The sequence below is a fragment of the Pediculus humanus genome, genomic scaffold (genome assembly GCF_000006295.1).
Source record: "Pediculus humanus corporis 1103172107484 genomic scaffold, whole genome shotgun sequence".
NCBI lineage: Eukaryota > Metazoa > Arthropoda > Insecta > Psocodea > Pediculidae > Pediculus > Pediculus humanus.
The window spans coordinates 50,757-66,053 of NW_002987101.1; the positions used below are offsets into that span (position 1 = coordinate 50,757).

General features: G+C 23.5%; 4 protein-coding genes across 4 annotated transcripts; 2 read left to right on the forward strand and 2 right to left on the reverse strand.

The window, feature by feature from the left end:
- Positions 1 to 830: 830 nt before the first annotated feature.
- Positions 831 to 1,992, reverse strand: Phum_PHUM138740 (Vascular endothelial growth factor A precursor, putative; the record flags this gene model as incomplete). The annotated part of the gene is made up of 5 exons (XM_002424578.1): positions 831 to 1,019; positions 1,145 to 1,440; positions 1,530 to 1,559; positions 1,632 to 1,712; positions 1,887 to 1,992. 5 exons carry the CDS (start codon positions 1,990 to 1,992, stop codon positions 831 to 833), a joined length of 702 nt encoding a protein of 233 aa, XP_002424623.1.
- Positions 1,993 to 4,567: 2,575 nt separating this feature from the next.
- Positions 4,568 to 6,729, forward strand: Phum_PHUM138750 (uncharacterized protein; the record flags this gene model as incomplete). The annotated part of the gene is made up of 6 exons (XM_002424579.1): positions 4,568 to 4,703; positions 4,874 to 4,988; positions 5,124 to 5,275; positions 5,457 to 5,599; positions 5,929 to 5,994; positions 6,613 to 6,729. The coding sequence occupies 6 exons, from the start codon at positions 4,568 to 4,570 to the stop codon at positions 6,727 to 6,729; spliced, it is 729 nt and encodes a 242-aa protein (XP_002424624.1).
- A 333-nt stretch (positions 6,730 to 7,062) lies between these two features.
- On the reverse strand, positions 7,063 to 10,329 carry Phum_PHUM138760 (zinc finger protein, putative; the record flags this gene model as incomplete). Its single annotated transcript, XM_002424580.1, has 2 exons — positions 7,063 to 9,062; positions 9,207 to 10,329. 2 exons carry the CDS (start codon positions 10,327 to 10,329, stop codon positions 7,063 to 7,065), a joined length of 3,123 nt encoding a protein of 1,040 aa, XP_002424625.1.
- An 853-nt stretch (positions 10,330 to 11,182) lies between these two features.
- Positions 11,183 to 15,160, forward strand: Phum_PHUM138770 (erk1/2, putative; the record flags this gene model as incomplete). The annotated part of the gene is made up of 2 exons (XM_002424581.1): positions 11,183 to 11,310; positions 14,938 to 15,160. 2 exons carry the CDS (start codon positions 11,183 to 11,185, stop codon positions 15,158 to 15,160), a joined length of 351 nt encoding a protein of 116 aa, XP_002424626.1.
- Between the last annotated feature and the right edge of the window lie 137 nt (positions 15,161 to 15,297).

Sequence of the window (15,297 nt, forward strand, 5' to 3'; positions counted from 1 at the left end):
AACACTTATTGTAAAATTAAAGTTTTAATAAATTCAAAATAAAAATTTTACTGTTAATATTTAAATAGTGATAACATAACAATAATAACAATTTAAATTTTTAAATAAATACCGTAATTATCATTATTATTTATTTTTTTTTTTATACAAAACATCGGTTACAGTATAAAATAAGTACAAATTTTTTTTTTTTTTTGTTTTTTTAAAACTTTAATTTTTAAAATAAAGTCTTAATAAAATTAAAAATTATTTTTCACTTCACATTAAAAAGTATTTCCTTTTTTCCTTTTTGGCGCCATTTCCATGTTTGAATATTTAAATATACACAATCAACACAAACTAATTCTCTTCTTTTGTAAAATCTCAATAATATATATATTACATAACCTCAAAATGGTTTTTATTTTCATCTATCTAACAATAATTTATATTATTTATTTAATATATATATGAATATAAATATATATATTAGTAAAATATTTAATAAATAAGAATAAAATAAAATTTATTACTTATTCCCTATTGCAGTAATAATATTTTTAATTAATAATTATAATTTAGAAATTAATCGACTGTGTATAAGAAATGAGACTTCTTTCTTCCCCTGTAAGCTTCACAGCTGTCAAACAAAAAAAAATATATATAAATTATTTTTATTAAAAAAGAAAAATGTCAGGTTTGTGATAAAAAAAAAAAAAGAAAACAAGTAGAAAGAAAAGCTATTAAAAAATGAAGCGAAGAAATGATAGAATTTTTTTTTAAATATTTGTGTTTCATTAAAGCATAAATGCAAAAAAAAAAAAAAAGAAAAATAACCCAAAAAGCTTCCTCTACCTGCAAGTAAATGGATCAAAGAAAAATCCAGACCCACATTCTAATTCCTCCCTGCACATACAACTGCAATTGTCACTATTCCATATTTTTTTAGATTTTTCTTCGCTGCATTTTTTTTCTTCATCGTTGTTTGTACATTCACACTGACATTTATCTGGATTGTATTTTTGGTACCTGCTGCAATTCTGAAATACATATAAATAAGAATAAACATTAATACTATTTACATACATATAAAGGGTAGTAAATACTTTTTTTAAAATAAATTCCCCCCCCCCCCAAAAAAAAAAAGTAATTAAAAATTATTTACCTCAGGTTTTATTTTGCATTCGCATTTGCATTTTGTGTGCTGTTCAACTTCGATAATTTTTTTCCCTCTGAACTGTAATTTATTACCACCCAAATAATCAGCAACTACGACACTCATTGGTATTATTTCAGATTCTGTGGGTTGACAAGATAATAAATGATGAGAACAGCATCCGCCGCATCTTTCCACTCTTGTGCAAGATGGATAATAAAAGGTGGCCGTTGTTTTATCAGGTTTTAATGGCACTGTTCTTAATTCTGGCATGCATTTTGCCATTTTAGCCGTTTTTAAAGCATCTGAAACGATTATTATTATTAAATCATTATATTTATTCCTTTACATGAAAGTGATGACAAAAGAAAAAAAAAGAAAAAGAAAAACTTACTTCTTTCAATATTTTCTGATCCTAAACGAGCTGAAACAAAAAAAAATTTAAGTAAAAATTTCAAACCGATTCTTTTTAAAAAAAAAAAAGAAAAAAACTTACCGGAAATACCAACAGGTAAATCACCGTTATCAGAGTTGAATGGTTCGATCAAATTTTGAAATAATTCTTCAACATCAGAAACTTCATTTAAGCGACGAATTAAATCAAGAGGAATTTCCTAAAAAAAAATAAATAAATAATAATAATATCATTTCTTTATTTCTATATTCTCGTTAAAACGGTTAAAAACTTTTTATTTTAAGAATAATAATTTAAAAAAAAAAAAAAACAAAATGTCTACCTTGATTTCCCTACTTGAATTCTCTGACGATTCTGGAAAAACAATCGTTCCGCCATTTTTTTTACCACTTTCGCATATTCCAAAACTTGTCAAAAATAATATTAACAATGCAATACACATCTCTGACGTTTAAAACTGAAACAAACAAACAAACAAACAAACAAACGATCAGTTTTGAAATTTTTTAAAAACAATTTATTTATTTATTTATTTACGTTTAAACTCTTCGCACAACATTTAAACATTTCACCTTTGTTTTTATTATTATTATTATTATTGTTCTTATCACTTCGCTATCAAAACGTTATCATTTAGTTTCGTAAACACTATTTATTTATTTTTTTTCTTTTGGCGTCGGTTTGCTATCTTAATACATCAATGTTGTTGACTAATACCTCATTTAAAACATTCGTTATATCTTATACAAAAAAAAAAAAATACAAAAGAGTCATTATGGAAAATCCTACTCCTCCTCCTCCTCCTCTACTACTACTACTACTACTGCTAGCAGTATAACCAACTACTCACATTATCATTATTATTATTTCAGGTTAAACGAAACGATTTTATCATTAATATGTATATAACCGTGTTATTTCCTTTTAAATCCAATTTTAAAAAACATTTTTCTTAATAATTATTATCATTATGTTTTACACATGTAAAAAAAAAAAATTTTTTTTTTCTTAAGAACTCATAAAAATCTTATCGATAAATAAAACGTAAAAATTAATAATAATAATAATATGACATAATTTAAAAATTATTATTAATAAATAAATAAATAAATATAATTTTTTTGCTTTCCTTTAAATAAAAACCATCAAGTTAAACCACCCTATCCCCCCCCCAAGAAAAAAAAAATTCCTATTATTATTATTAATACCACAAGTAATAACAATATTTTGTAATTCGGTTGTTTAAAATGGTGTTTTCATTTTTATGAAATAAAGAGAAAGTAATTTAAACAAAATTTTAGGTAAGGTAAGACACGTACACGCGCACACACACACACACTCTTACACATTTTTATAAATAAATAATAATAATAATAATAATACCTCTGTCAAAATTATTAAAACTATTTTTTTTTTTTAATATATTTTTTTCCTCCCTTATTATTTCTTTATGAACGCAATTAAAAAACGATAATAATAATAATAAAAATAATTAAGTGTTATACACACATACAATACTTACCGTGACACAAATTTTTAATAATTAATAATAAATAATAATTTTTTTTTTATTAAAATAAAAATTTAAATAATTAATAAATGATTGACAACGTGGAAGTCAATTAATTTTACTTTTGATTTTTAATAATCAAAGTCATCACACGCACAAAAAACCTTTTTAATAAAGTCTTCTATTTTTTATTTTTTAATAATATTTAAATTAAATAAAAAACAAAGAAAATAAAATAAAAAAATAAATAATTAATAATTAAAATTTTGAGTTAATTTTTTTTTTAACACAGAAAATTTGTCTCAATTGAAAAGACTTTTAATAATAATAACCTTGGTTTAATACAAAACACCATCACTTAATAACATTTATTAATAATAATAATAATAATAATATCACAGAATTAATAATAATAATAATAATAAAAACACAATTTGGGTGAAACGAGTACAAAAAAAAAAAAAAAAATTACGCGATATACGAAAGAAAAAAAAAAAAAAATTAAAACTTCATGAGGAACCTCTTTTCACTACATCGAGTAGACACAAGACTAACTTTAAAGTAGTAGTAATAATAATAATAATAATAATAATAATAATGATTCAACGTTCGTATAGGCCGTTTTTAATTATTCGTGTACGTATTTGTAAAACGTGTTTGCGAGAGAGAGAGAGAGAGAGGAGGACGGTACAAGGAAAAAGCAAATTTACAGGTACGGATTGGTGGTAGGTGGTAGTGCCATTTTTAACGGAAATCCTTTTTCTTTCTTTCTTTCTTTCTCTTTCTCTCTCTTTTTTTTAATATTTATTATTAATATACCTCTCTCTCTCTTTTTACATAATATTTTTACTTGGTACAATTTAAAACTTTTTTTTTTTTTTATGCAATAACCAACCGAGAATTTAACATAAAATATTTTTTTAAAAAAAAAAAGGCACGAACGTCGTCTGCTGCAGGTAAAAAATATCTGACCTCTCAATAACATATTATTATAGTGATTCATACCTAGGTTTTTTTTTTTATTTTTCATTTTTATTTTTAAATGTTTTGTTGGCGCCTTTTCATTTTCAAATTAATTTTTACTCTTCATTATTATTATTATTATTAAAACTTTTTTCACCGGAAATAATATTTTAATATAATTTATTTTTAAAAAAAACATAAAATTGGAATGATTGCTTAAGGGATTTTTTTTTTTTTTTTAAAATTTCTAACTAAAAAAAAATTACTTTTTAACTTAAATTATTTACAATTTACGCCTCAAGTAATTTAATAATAATAATAATAATAAAATTTTGTAATAAGAGAGAGAGAGAGAGAGAGAGAGAGAGAGAGAGGAAAATTAAAAATTAAATTGATGGAAAATTAAAAAATTTAAAAATCAAACACTTGTTTCGTATACATTCTGAACAAAATAACAATAACAATTTATAACGATTTTTTTTTTTTTGTTTTTTTTTATTTGAGATTTTTTCTTTCGAAAGGAAAATAAATAAGGAAAAGAAAAATGTCGTCTAACAATAAAACAATGGTAAAAAATAAAAAAAATATTTTTTCAAATTCAAATTCAACGATAAATACAAACGAACGATCATCGGTATGTGGCGGAGAAGAATATCCTGAATTTATTGGTATTGGAACGTGTAAGTATTTTTTTTTATATCCACGTGTAAATATATAAATTAAATTAATTTTTTTTTTTTAAAATGGATGAATCAAAGTCCACGAATGCACGTTTTAAAATTTAATAAAAAAAAAAAAAAAAAAATTTTATGGTTTTTCCTCTCCAACAACATAAATTATATTTTGACAGGGACGCCAGATTCAGAATCAGAAGATGGAGATGTTATTAAAAATTTAAGTCCTTTAGAAACCAGTGGTGTTTTTTCCATTGTTGACGATGCTTTAGATGAATTGACCATACTTAAGTGAGTAAAGGTTTTAATAATAATAATAATAAAACAAACCACGTGTTTAAAAAAAAAAAACAAACAAACTTAGTGTTAAAGTCTACGCATTAATTACAGAACATGAATCTCGACATGAAACTCTTTGACTGGCAGGTATATTATTGGTGCACCCATCGTTAGTGCTTGGAATATTCATTTTCAATACAGACCCCCAGAAGAAAAATTAAGGAGAAGACTTACGCCACATAGAATATTTCCAGAAGTTGATAGTAGGCCCGATATGACTCCGGCCATTAAACTACAACGTGATAGGCAAGCCAATGATTGATTTAAAAAAAATATTTTTTGTCTTTTCTTTTTATTTTATTTTTAAAATTTTCATTTAAAGGGAATACATTGAAATTGTATTTAAAAAATTAACCAAATGCCTCACGGAAAATGGTACTTTTGCACCGTTGGTAAGTGCTGTTGGTGAATTACAAAGAGAAGAAGATGACAATGAAAATCTTGTTAGCGAATTGAAAAGAAATTTAATGTACATGAAAGAACTTGATGCAACTGTTAAAGAAAAAAGAAGACTTGATGATTTGGAAGAAAAAGAAAGAGATGAATTTATGTATCAGTTACAAGTATGTCACCACCACCATTTTTTATTTTTTTATTGTTATTCAAATCCTTTTGATTTCTAAAAATTCTATTTAGAATGAAAGAAATTTATTTAAAATTCTTTTTTACCTCTTTAGAATTTTTATCAGAATTTTTTAAATGTTTAATTAGTCGACATTTTTAAAGAATGAATAATAAAAATTATATTTCGAATTCTTAGTAATGAAAGACCTTGTCGAAATACCTGTGCCTGTGTGTGTGTCGTTCGTTCGTTGCCATATTCATTCATAATATTTTTATCAACATGCGGAAGTTTTCTTTAATTTTTTTTTTTTTTTGTTTTTTTTTTAAGGATGAAATGGACGAAGTCATATTAAAATGCGAAGTAGAAGAAAAATTTGTTAACAAATGGGAAAACGTTAGATCAACACAAAATCAATTAAAACTTAAAAATATTGAAAATTATTATAAAGAAAATATAAATAAACTCATTTCTCAAATTAAAATCGAAAAAAGAGTCACACACGAATTTCAAACCTATTTAAAATACGATCAGGCAGTAAATATAAAAAAATTTTTTTTTTTATTTATCATCATTATTCTTTCATTTCCATTCGTGATAATAATAATAATAATAATATGGAATTAAAAAAAAAACCTTTGGATTCTCCAAAGTGAATAATTCCTCCTGAATGATTTTATTTTCAACGTGTTATTATTATTATTATTTATATTACGCATCCTAATTCATTCATTTAATGAGAACGAATGGAAAAAAAAATTATGGCGGCGATTAAATACAATAATAATAATAATAAAAATGTTTTTTAAATAGAAACTGGAAGAAGAATTAGAAGATTGGATGACTAAATACGATACGGAAATGGAAAGAAGAGAAAATAAAATATTACATCTTAAATATAATCGTACTCAAGCAGAAGAAAATCGTAAAAGATTAATCGTTTTGGTAAATAAATAAATAAATTATTTATAATAATTAATTATTAATTAATTCTTCTTCTTTTTTTTAAATTAGTTGAAAAAACGTACGGAAGAAATGAAAGAATGGATACATTTTAGAGATTTAAGAAAACAAAGAATTTCAGCTTCACTCATGATTCAGGTACACACTATTATTGAATTTTATCACTGATAAGACATTTTTTTTTATCACCCTACCTTTATTTTAGTGTTGGTGGAGAGGTGTTATGGTGCGTAAAAAACTTGGACCTTATAAAATTAAAAGTCATAAAGGTGACAAAAAGAAAAAGAAATAATTATTATTAATATTTAATTATTAATATTCTAAATTCATAGTGATTTACTATATTTTTTTTTGTACAAACAAACAAACAAACGTGATTTTATATAATAAAAAAGAATTGATTTTTATTGAAATCATAACAAACGCAAAGAAAAATTAATTAAATCTCACGATTGAAAAAAAGTTTCAGGTACAGGTATCATAAAATTGGATGAATTAATTTTATCCTACACCCTTGTTTGAATTTCCCTCATGTTTTTTTTTCCTTTTTCGAATATTTACTTCTCCCGTGTGTATTCTTTCGTGTGCTTTACAATTTCCTTTTTGAGCAAAAGTTTTCGGACAGTAACGACAGCAAAAAGGTTTTTCTCCCGTGTGAATCCTTTTGTGCCTTTCCAAACCGCTCACGTTTTCGAACCACCTTTCGCAAAATTCGCAATTCATTTTTTTCTTTACCGGACGTTCATCTTTGGGCGTGTGAGTCAAATAATGTTTGTTCAATCCGAATTGCGACCTGTAAGATTTTCCGCAAACGACGCAGGGTAATTTCATGAGAGACACACGATTTTTACATTTTTTCTCTCCCACGTGTTTCTCCATTTTTTCCCGGTTGAGAAATTTTTGTTTGCAATTATCGCATTTATATTCGATTCCCTCGTGCCACATCTCGTGTATTTTCGATAAAAATTTCTGATTGAATTTTCTTCCGCAAAGTTCGCATATGAATTCCTCGCCTATCCCGTGTGTTTTCAAATGTTCCTTCAGTTTATCGGCCAAAGGTACGTTGCAAACGTGACATATGAGAGGTTTATGACCGGGATGATTTCCTTTGAAATGCACGACTATCCCTCTTTCGTATTTAAATTTTTCATTACACAACCGACATGTAAAATTATTTGTCCCAGGTTCAGTCGTCATTTTTTTCCCATTTCCCGATTTCCCGTCATTCTCTCCTTTGTTTTTTAATTCATTATCGATATTTTGAAATAATATTCCGTCGTTGATAACTTTTACGGAGTCATTGTCATTTGATAACCGTTCGAAATCGTTACCGGAAAATAAATTTAAACCACCGTCAAACTTTTCCATCATTTTATTCCTGTTTTTGCATATTTTTTTATGCCTTCGATATCCGAATTTCGTATAATAATTTTTTTTACAGCGTTTGCATTGTTCTTTAAAAGATTCATTTAAATTTGTTTTGCCATTTTTAAAATCTACGACGCTCCTTCCTTTACACCGGAAGTAATGATTTTTTATTTTCTTTTCGCTTTTGAATTTTTTCGAACAATTTTCACAATTGAAAATTCCGATTCCGATTCCGTGAATTTTCATGTGTTCTTTCAATTGTGCATATAAAGGACTCGTAACGTCACAATGGGGACATTTATGAGCGGATTCACCCGGATGAATTTTAATAAAATGATGTAAAAGTTCGTATTCTTGATCAAAAATTATTTGGCATAAACGACATTTTTTCGAATCGAATTCAAATGGCGTCGTTTCCGTTTCCGTTGTTTCTTCATTTTCACTTTCTTCGGATGTTTCCGACTCACAAAACATTATATCTTTTACTTTTTCCGACCCTGCTCGTTTATTTTTTTTCGATACCTCCCTTAAGGACTGTTTAGTGTTTAAATTTTTTCCACTCGTTTCTTCCGAACCAAAAGTTATGTCATCCTCATTAGTCTTATAATAATTATCAAACCATCCTTTTCTGTTCGTTAAATTTTCATCCGTGTCGTCAAAAAATAATGAAGATACATTAAACGATTTTTTTTTCTCATTATTTTCCGAATCTTCCTCATTATTTTCTAAATTAGATTTTCCTCTCAAACGTTTTACAATAATTTTACTTTCCCAATTAAGCTGTCGACTATTCTTTGATTTATTAATTTTTTTTTTAATATCGTTTTGAGTTAAATTAAAATTTTCCTTTGGATTTTTTTGGCAAACTTTTACATGCAATCTATATTTGGTTTTGTTAAAATATTTAACATAGCAAAATTTACATTTAAATTCTGATTGTGATTTACGTTTCACCCTGGGTTTGCGAAAAAGTTTGGCACGAGAAAGAAAAGTAGTACATTTATTCAAGTTATCGTGATTTATGTGATCTTTGAGATTTTGAAAACTGGGGAATTGGGATTTGCAGCAAAAACATTTATATGGTAGTTCTGCAGGATGCGAAATAGTAAAATGAGAGAGTAATAAATTTTCATCTGAGAACTCCAATTCACCACATATTCTACATTTTTTAATATTACATTCAACCCTCTTTTCAATATTTTTTTTAAAACAATGCATTATTTTTTTATGATCATCGTAATTTTTTTTTTTAATAAAAAATGAGAGACAGTATTTACACTTAACAAGGGAATTTTCATGCAAATATCTATGCTTTTTCATATAATATTCTTTTGTAAATGCCCTTTGACAAACCTTACAAGTCATTCTGTCCTCCAAATTACAATCTTTTAAAAAATAATCATTATCTAAGTTGTTAAGAGTGTTATTGTTGTTATTTTTTGTTTTATTTGATGTTACATTAGAATGTGCATTTTCTAAATGGTTTTTTAATGAAATTTTGTTATTAAATTTACATTTACATTTGTAACATTTATACAATTGAAATATTTTACGATTCCATTTGAATTTATTTAAATTAAAAGCAGAAGATTGAAGTGAAAAATTAAGGCTTTTAGTTTGAATTTTTATTTCACAATTTGATAAGACTCTACCAGACTTTTTAAATTTTGATAAAATTAATTCCGAGTCACTTAAAACAATTTTTCCCGAGTTATTGTTTTGTTTTGATTGTGAATCCAATGATTTACTCAGTTTGACATCTTTATTATACTGATAATCTTTTGTTCCAGTAACCTGAATTAAAGGTTCATTGTGTTTATCACAAGTTGCAGGAGAAAAATTAAAAGTAGGATTCAGTGAATCAGATTCACAGATTTCTTGAGCACAGTTTTTTTTATTTTCATCTGACACTTTCATGTGAGCAATTATATGTCTTTTAAGTATGCCAAAATAACTAAAATTTTTTTTACAAATGTCACAAGTATATTTTTGATTGGTTTCACAGTCATATAAAATGTGAGATTCTAGTTTAGCCTTTTCGTAAAATTTTTGATTACATTTTGAGCAAGCAAAAAAATCTTGAGATCGAAATGAGAAATTATTGTCAATTTTATTTTCATCATTTGTAAATTCGATGCATTTAGAATGAAATTCATATAGTTCATTTTTAACAGCCATGTTTTTACATTGTTGTATTAATTTATCTAATATTTTATCTGATGACAAACGTTTTTTGCAATTTGCTCTTTCGAAAATATCAAATTTTATGTTACCACATAATTCCTTTTTAAAGCAAATATTATTTTCAATTATTTCACTTGCATTATGACTTTCATTAATTCTTTCTTTGCATTTATTAAATCTTTGGCTATATTTTTTAATATAATTTTCCTCTTCCATTTTTGAATAAAAACTATTTTTATTATCAAAATTTTTCAGAATGAATTTTTTTTTAGATACTGGTGAATCACAGCCTTGATTAATCAAAGTAAATACTGAGTAAATATCATTGGTAGTATCTTTAGATTTTAGTTTTTGGAAATCCATTTTAATGTATTGTTTCGTTTCATAAAATTAAAAAATTTATCGCACTAACCTCTTTTTAAAAACTTAATTTTAAATCTCTCCTTAAATTATTATGAACCATTGTCTTTTCTGTATATATTCATAACATACATTTTAACCTGTAAATTAAAATATGATTAAAAATAACTTATCTAATTAATATATTACTTTTTTTGTATTTAAGTCAAAATTTTTCTTATATTCACATAGGATTATGTCACAGTTAAAAAATGAAATTTCACTTTACGGACAAAAGTCAAACTCAAAAACCAGTTAATGTTTTAGTTTCAATTATGTAAAGTTGTTGCAATTGTTAATAAATTATACTACATAAACAAATTTTTCAATAATAGTTTATAACTTTTTAAAATTAGTTCATAGCAATATGTTGAAAACTTTTTAGTAAATTTTTCTAAATAGAATTAAAATGTCATTTACGTTTTTAAATTCCTAATTATTAATGTTTAAATATTTTTTAAAAAATAATTATTGAAAAATCTTTGACATTTAGGTTTTAGTAAGTCAAAGTAAAAATTAATTACAGTAAACTAACTGACCTTATAAAGCAAACGACTCCTTCTAGAGAAAATAACAGACATTTTGATTACATTTATTTTCTCTATGAAACTTGTTGTATTCACTCTGGCGGTATAATTGAACAACGAAAAGGAAACACCAGTTAATAAAAATGGCTACTGAGGCGAGTTCGGCAAGTGTTAATTCTAACTCAGAAAGCATCCGCGGTCAAGTTTTTGAAGTTGGTCCTCGATATACTAACTTAGCATATATTGGAGAAGGAGCGTATGGTATGGTCGTGTAAGTTAGAGTCAATGATATTTAATTTACCAGTGAAGAATATCAAAAGTTATTATATTCCTTTAATTGACGGCCCGAAACACTTATCTGATAACAAAGGCAATATTTTTTTATGTTACCTGTGGCATTGAGATATTGCATTTAGAAACGTTAATAAATAACAAATTTTTTTAATAATAAATTTTTATAAGATTTTATCCAAAAAAATTTTTTTGTAAAAACATACAACATAAAAATTTTTTGCAATTTTTTTCCTTATAGCCTTAAAAAAATTAATATAAATTAATTAATTCATTTTATTATTTCAATTATCTTTTAATTATTTAAATTTAATTTATTTTATAATTTCAATTTTCAAAACAATAGTAATTATATTAATTACTTATTTATATATAATTATTTTTAATAATTAGAAAAGCAATTTTTTTAAGTATGACTAATATTATTATTTTATATAATATTTAATAACAAAGTATTTCAGGTATTTTACTTAATTGAAAAAAAAATCCTCATAAATTTATCAGCCTTATAATAAAAAAAAAAAAAAAATTGTCCCCTTTTTTTTCTATTATATAAATTTAATCTTTAAGTTTAATTATATTTATATAATTGTATTTCATTATTGGTAAAAAAAATTTTTATTTTTCTTTTTTTTGAAATTAGAATTTCACATTTCGAATACCTTAAAGGTTTGTTTTTTAAATGTAAATTTAGTTGAATGGGTATTTTTAAGATTTGAAAATATACCTCAACAATATTAAAAGTATATTTCATCATTTTTAATTATTGTTATGCGCTTTAATTCGATTAGAAATTAAAATTTTTTTAAAAATTGATGTCAATGATAATATTGATAAATTATATGTAATAATATTCGTTTACTTTCCCACCGAAAAAGAATTATAATGAAATTGCAAATGTTATAGGGAAAACTTTTTGGTTTCTTTTACATTTAAAAAGATTAATAATCAATTTCCTACCATATATTATTATGGATATTCATTTTTTTAATAATACCATAATATTAATAATAATAAATTTAATATAAAATATTAAAAAAAAAAATGATTTCATATATAATCTTTTACTTACAAAAAAAAGATTAGAAAATGAAAAGAAAAGAAAAAAAAAAAAAACTTACCTTTCTCTGCAAATTTTATTGATTGATAATGATGATGATGATACATATATGTATTTCATATCTAAAAAGAAAAAAAAAAAAAAATTATTAATATTAAAAAAAATAAAAGTTATTTGAAAAATGGGTATAAGAATTCTTATTTAAATTGAGTAAAAACGACCAACGAATTTTTTCACTTTTTTTTTATTTATTTGTTGGACCCCCCCCCCCCAATAAATTTTGGTTAAAGCTTAAATAATTATCATTTCTCGTATAAAATTTATAATTTATAATTTCAAGGTTGTAGAATTTTTTATTTTTTTGTCATATTAAATAAATATCGAGATTTAAAAATGAGAACAAAGAAACACGTTTTCAAGGCAGTTTTTTTTACAATTTAAAAAAAAAATATTAATTAGGTTTATTTATATTAAAATAAAGATCGAGAGAGAGAGAGAGAAAGAGAGAGAGATAATAACAATTTTCAAATAAATTTATATAAAATAAAACTGATAATTTAAATGGGAATGAATTTTGCATAGTTAATCTAACTAAAAATTATTTTTCATTTCATGTTTTTAATTTTTAAATTTAAAAAAAAAAGAAAATGTTTTTGTTCGTTTTAGTTTTCCAACCTAGAATACAATTAAAAAAAGAAAATGTTAAAAATTAGTTATTCATTTATTTTGATTGACAGTTAAATTTGAAAATTTTGTTGTTTAAATATTTTAAAATTTGTACAACAACAAACAACAAAAAAAAGGTAAACTATTACAGAAACAATTTTCTATAATTGATTCACATTAAAATTTAAACTTATTCAACAAAAAAAAACATAAAAAAACATAAAAAACATTTAAAGTTTTCAAATTAAGGCAACCAGGCAAAGAGGCAGGCAGGGAAAAAAAAAAAAGGAAAATTTTAAAGTGTTAGGTAGATTAATTTATAAAAAAAAATCCTTTTTCCATTTCATTAATTAATATGTCGACATTCTTCTTCTCCTCTTTTTTTTTTATCGATGATGTTGGTGCTAATTATTTTTAATTTAATTCTTCCGTTAATTTTCATTTACATCCTTGTTTTCCTTTTTTCCATTTTTTTTTCGAGTTTATTTTTTTACATCTACCTGTAATTTTGTTTTCCCCCCACCCCCCCTCGTTATCAAAGTATTGATTTTACTGATTTTTTAAATCCCAACAAGATTTATATATAAAAAAAAAAAAAGTTTTTTTTTTCTGCTCTTTTACACTTTACTAATGATGTAATAAAATACGTTGTTAATAATAAAATTTTCTCTTATTTTCCCATAATAATAATAATAATAATAATAATATTATTTTACATTTATTAAATGAAATAATAAAAAAAACAAGAATTGGAAATAATAATATTTTTTTTTTTTAATTAATTTTTCCTTTTCGTTTGTTTGTTTGTTTTTTTTTTCTGTTGTTGATTTATTATTAAAAAAATAATAATAATAATAATAATAATAATTGTAAATTTTCATTTTCTTCTTTTACTCATCGTATACATTTCATGTGACACAATTATTTTTTTTTTTAACGTAAAATTTTTTATATTTTACAATAAAATATTAAATAATTTATTAATTTACGATACGTTAAAATAATTTTTTATGTACGAATTTCAAAAAGAAAATATTAAAGAAAATTTTTTTTTAAATTTGAAATATAAAAGAAAAGAAGAAAATCCCTTTTTCCAATAAGTTAAACAAAGTTTAATTTTAATTTACTTAAAATAAATTTCATTAATAAAATTTTAATAATAATAATTTTAAAATAATTAATTCTAATTGATAAATTTATATATTTGAATAATTAATGTTATTATTATTATTATTATTTGAGGAAAAGCTATGGGTAAAAAGGAAACGAGTATTATAATAAATATTATTAAAAATTTAAAAAGTTAAGGGTTGGAAAAAGTTTTTTTTTATAGGGGCCATGGCATGTGGTTAACGGTCTCAGGTGCGCAAGTCCTTTTTTTTTCTCTCTCTCTCTCTGTTTTTCTTTTTTTTTTTTTTTTTTTGCAAAAGCTCTACAGGTTCTATTGATTGCTACATTTTTGTTTTTGCCTTTTTTTTTTAGCTTCTTTTGACGTACAGATTTTAAAAAAAATATTTTTTCTCTTTCTCTTCTTATTATTTTCTGTTAAAATCTTTTCTTTCTCCCCAAAGAAATCAATAATAAAATTAATTAAATTGAGAGAAAATAAATTAAAAAAAAAAAATTATTATTATTATTTTCATTTATTAATAATATGACAGATTTTCAATATTATTAATTATCATTATTATTATTATATATTTGATTTAATTAGTCGTTAATAATTATTACAAATGGGTTCGTTTTATTACAAGAGATTTATTAGTTGTCGTTGATAATTGAATTTTTTTTTTTTTTTTTTTACACCTGTTGACGTCATCTATTTTTATTAATTAATTAATTTATATTAATTATTGTTATTATTTATTTATTTGCGTTTAGGTCTGCTTTTGACAATGTGACTAAAACAAAAGTTGCAATAAAAAAAATATCACCTTTTGAACACCAAACATACTGCCAGAGAACATTAAGAGAAATCAAAATTTTAACGAGGTTCAAACACGAAAATGTAAGTTTTGTTTGTTTTCAATTTTCATTTTTCCAGTTACTAAATATTATTATTATTATTATTATTATTATTATTATTTACTTGGATAAAAAATAAAAAAAAAATTTTTTCAAAATGGAATTAAAAACAATTTTTTTTTTTTTACGCGGATTATTCAAATATTTTTTATACAAACACACAAAAAAAAAAAAAATTGTGAGGAAAAAAAAGGGATTATTACAAGAAAAAAAAAA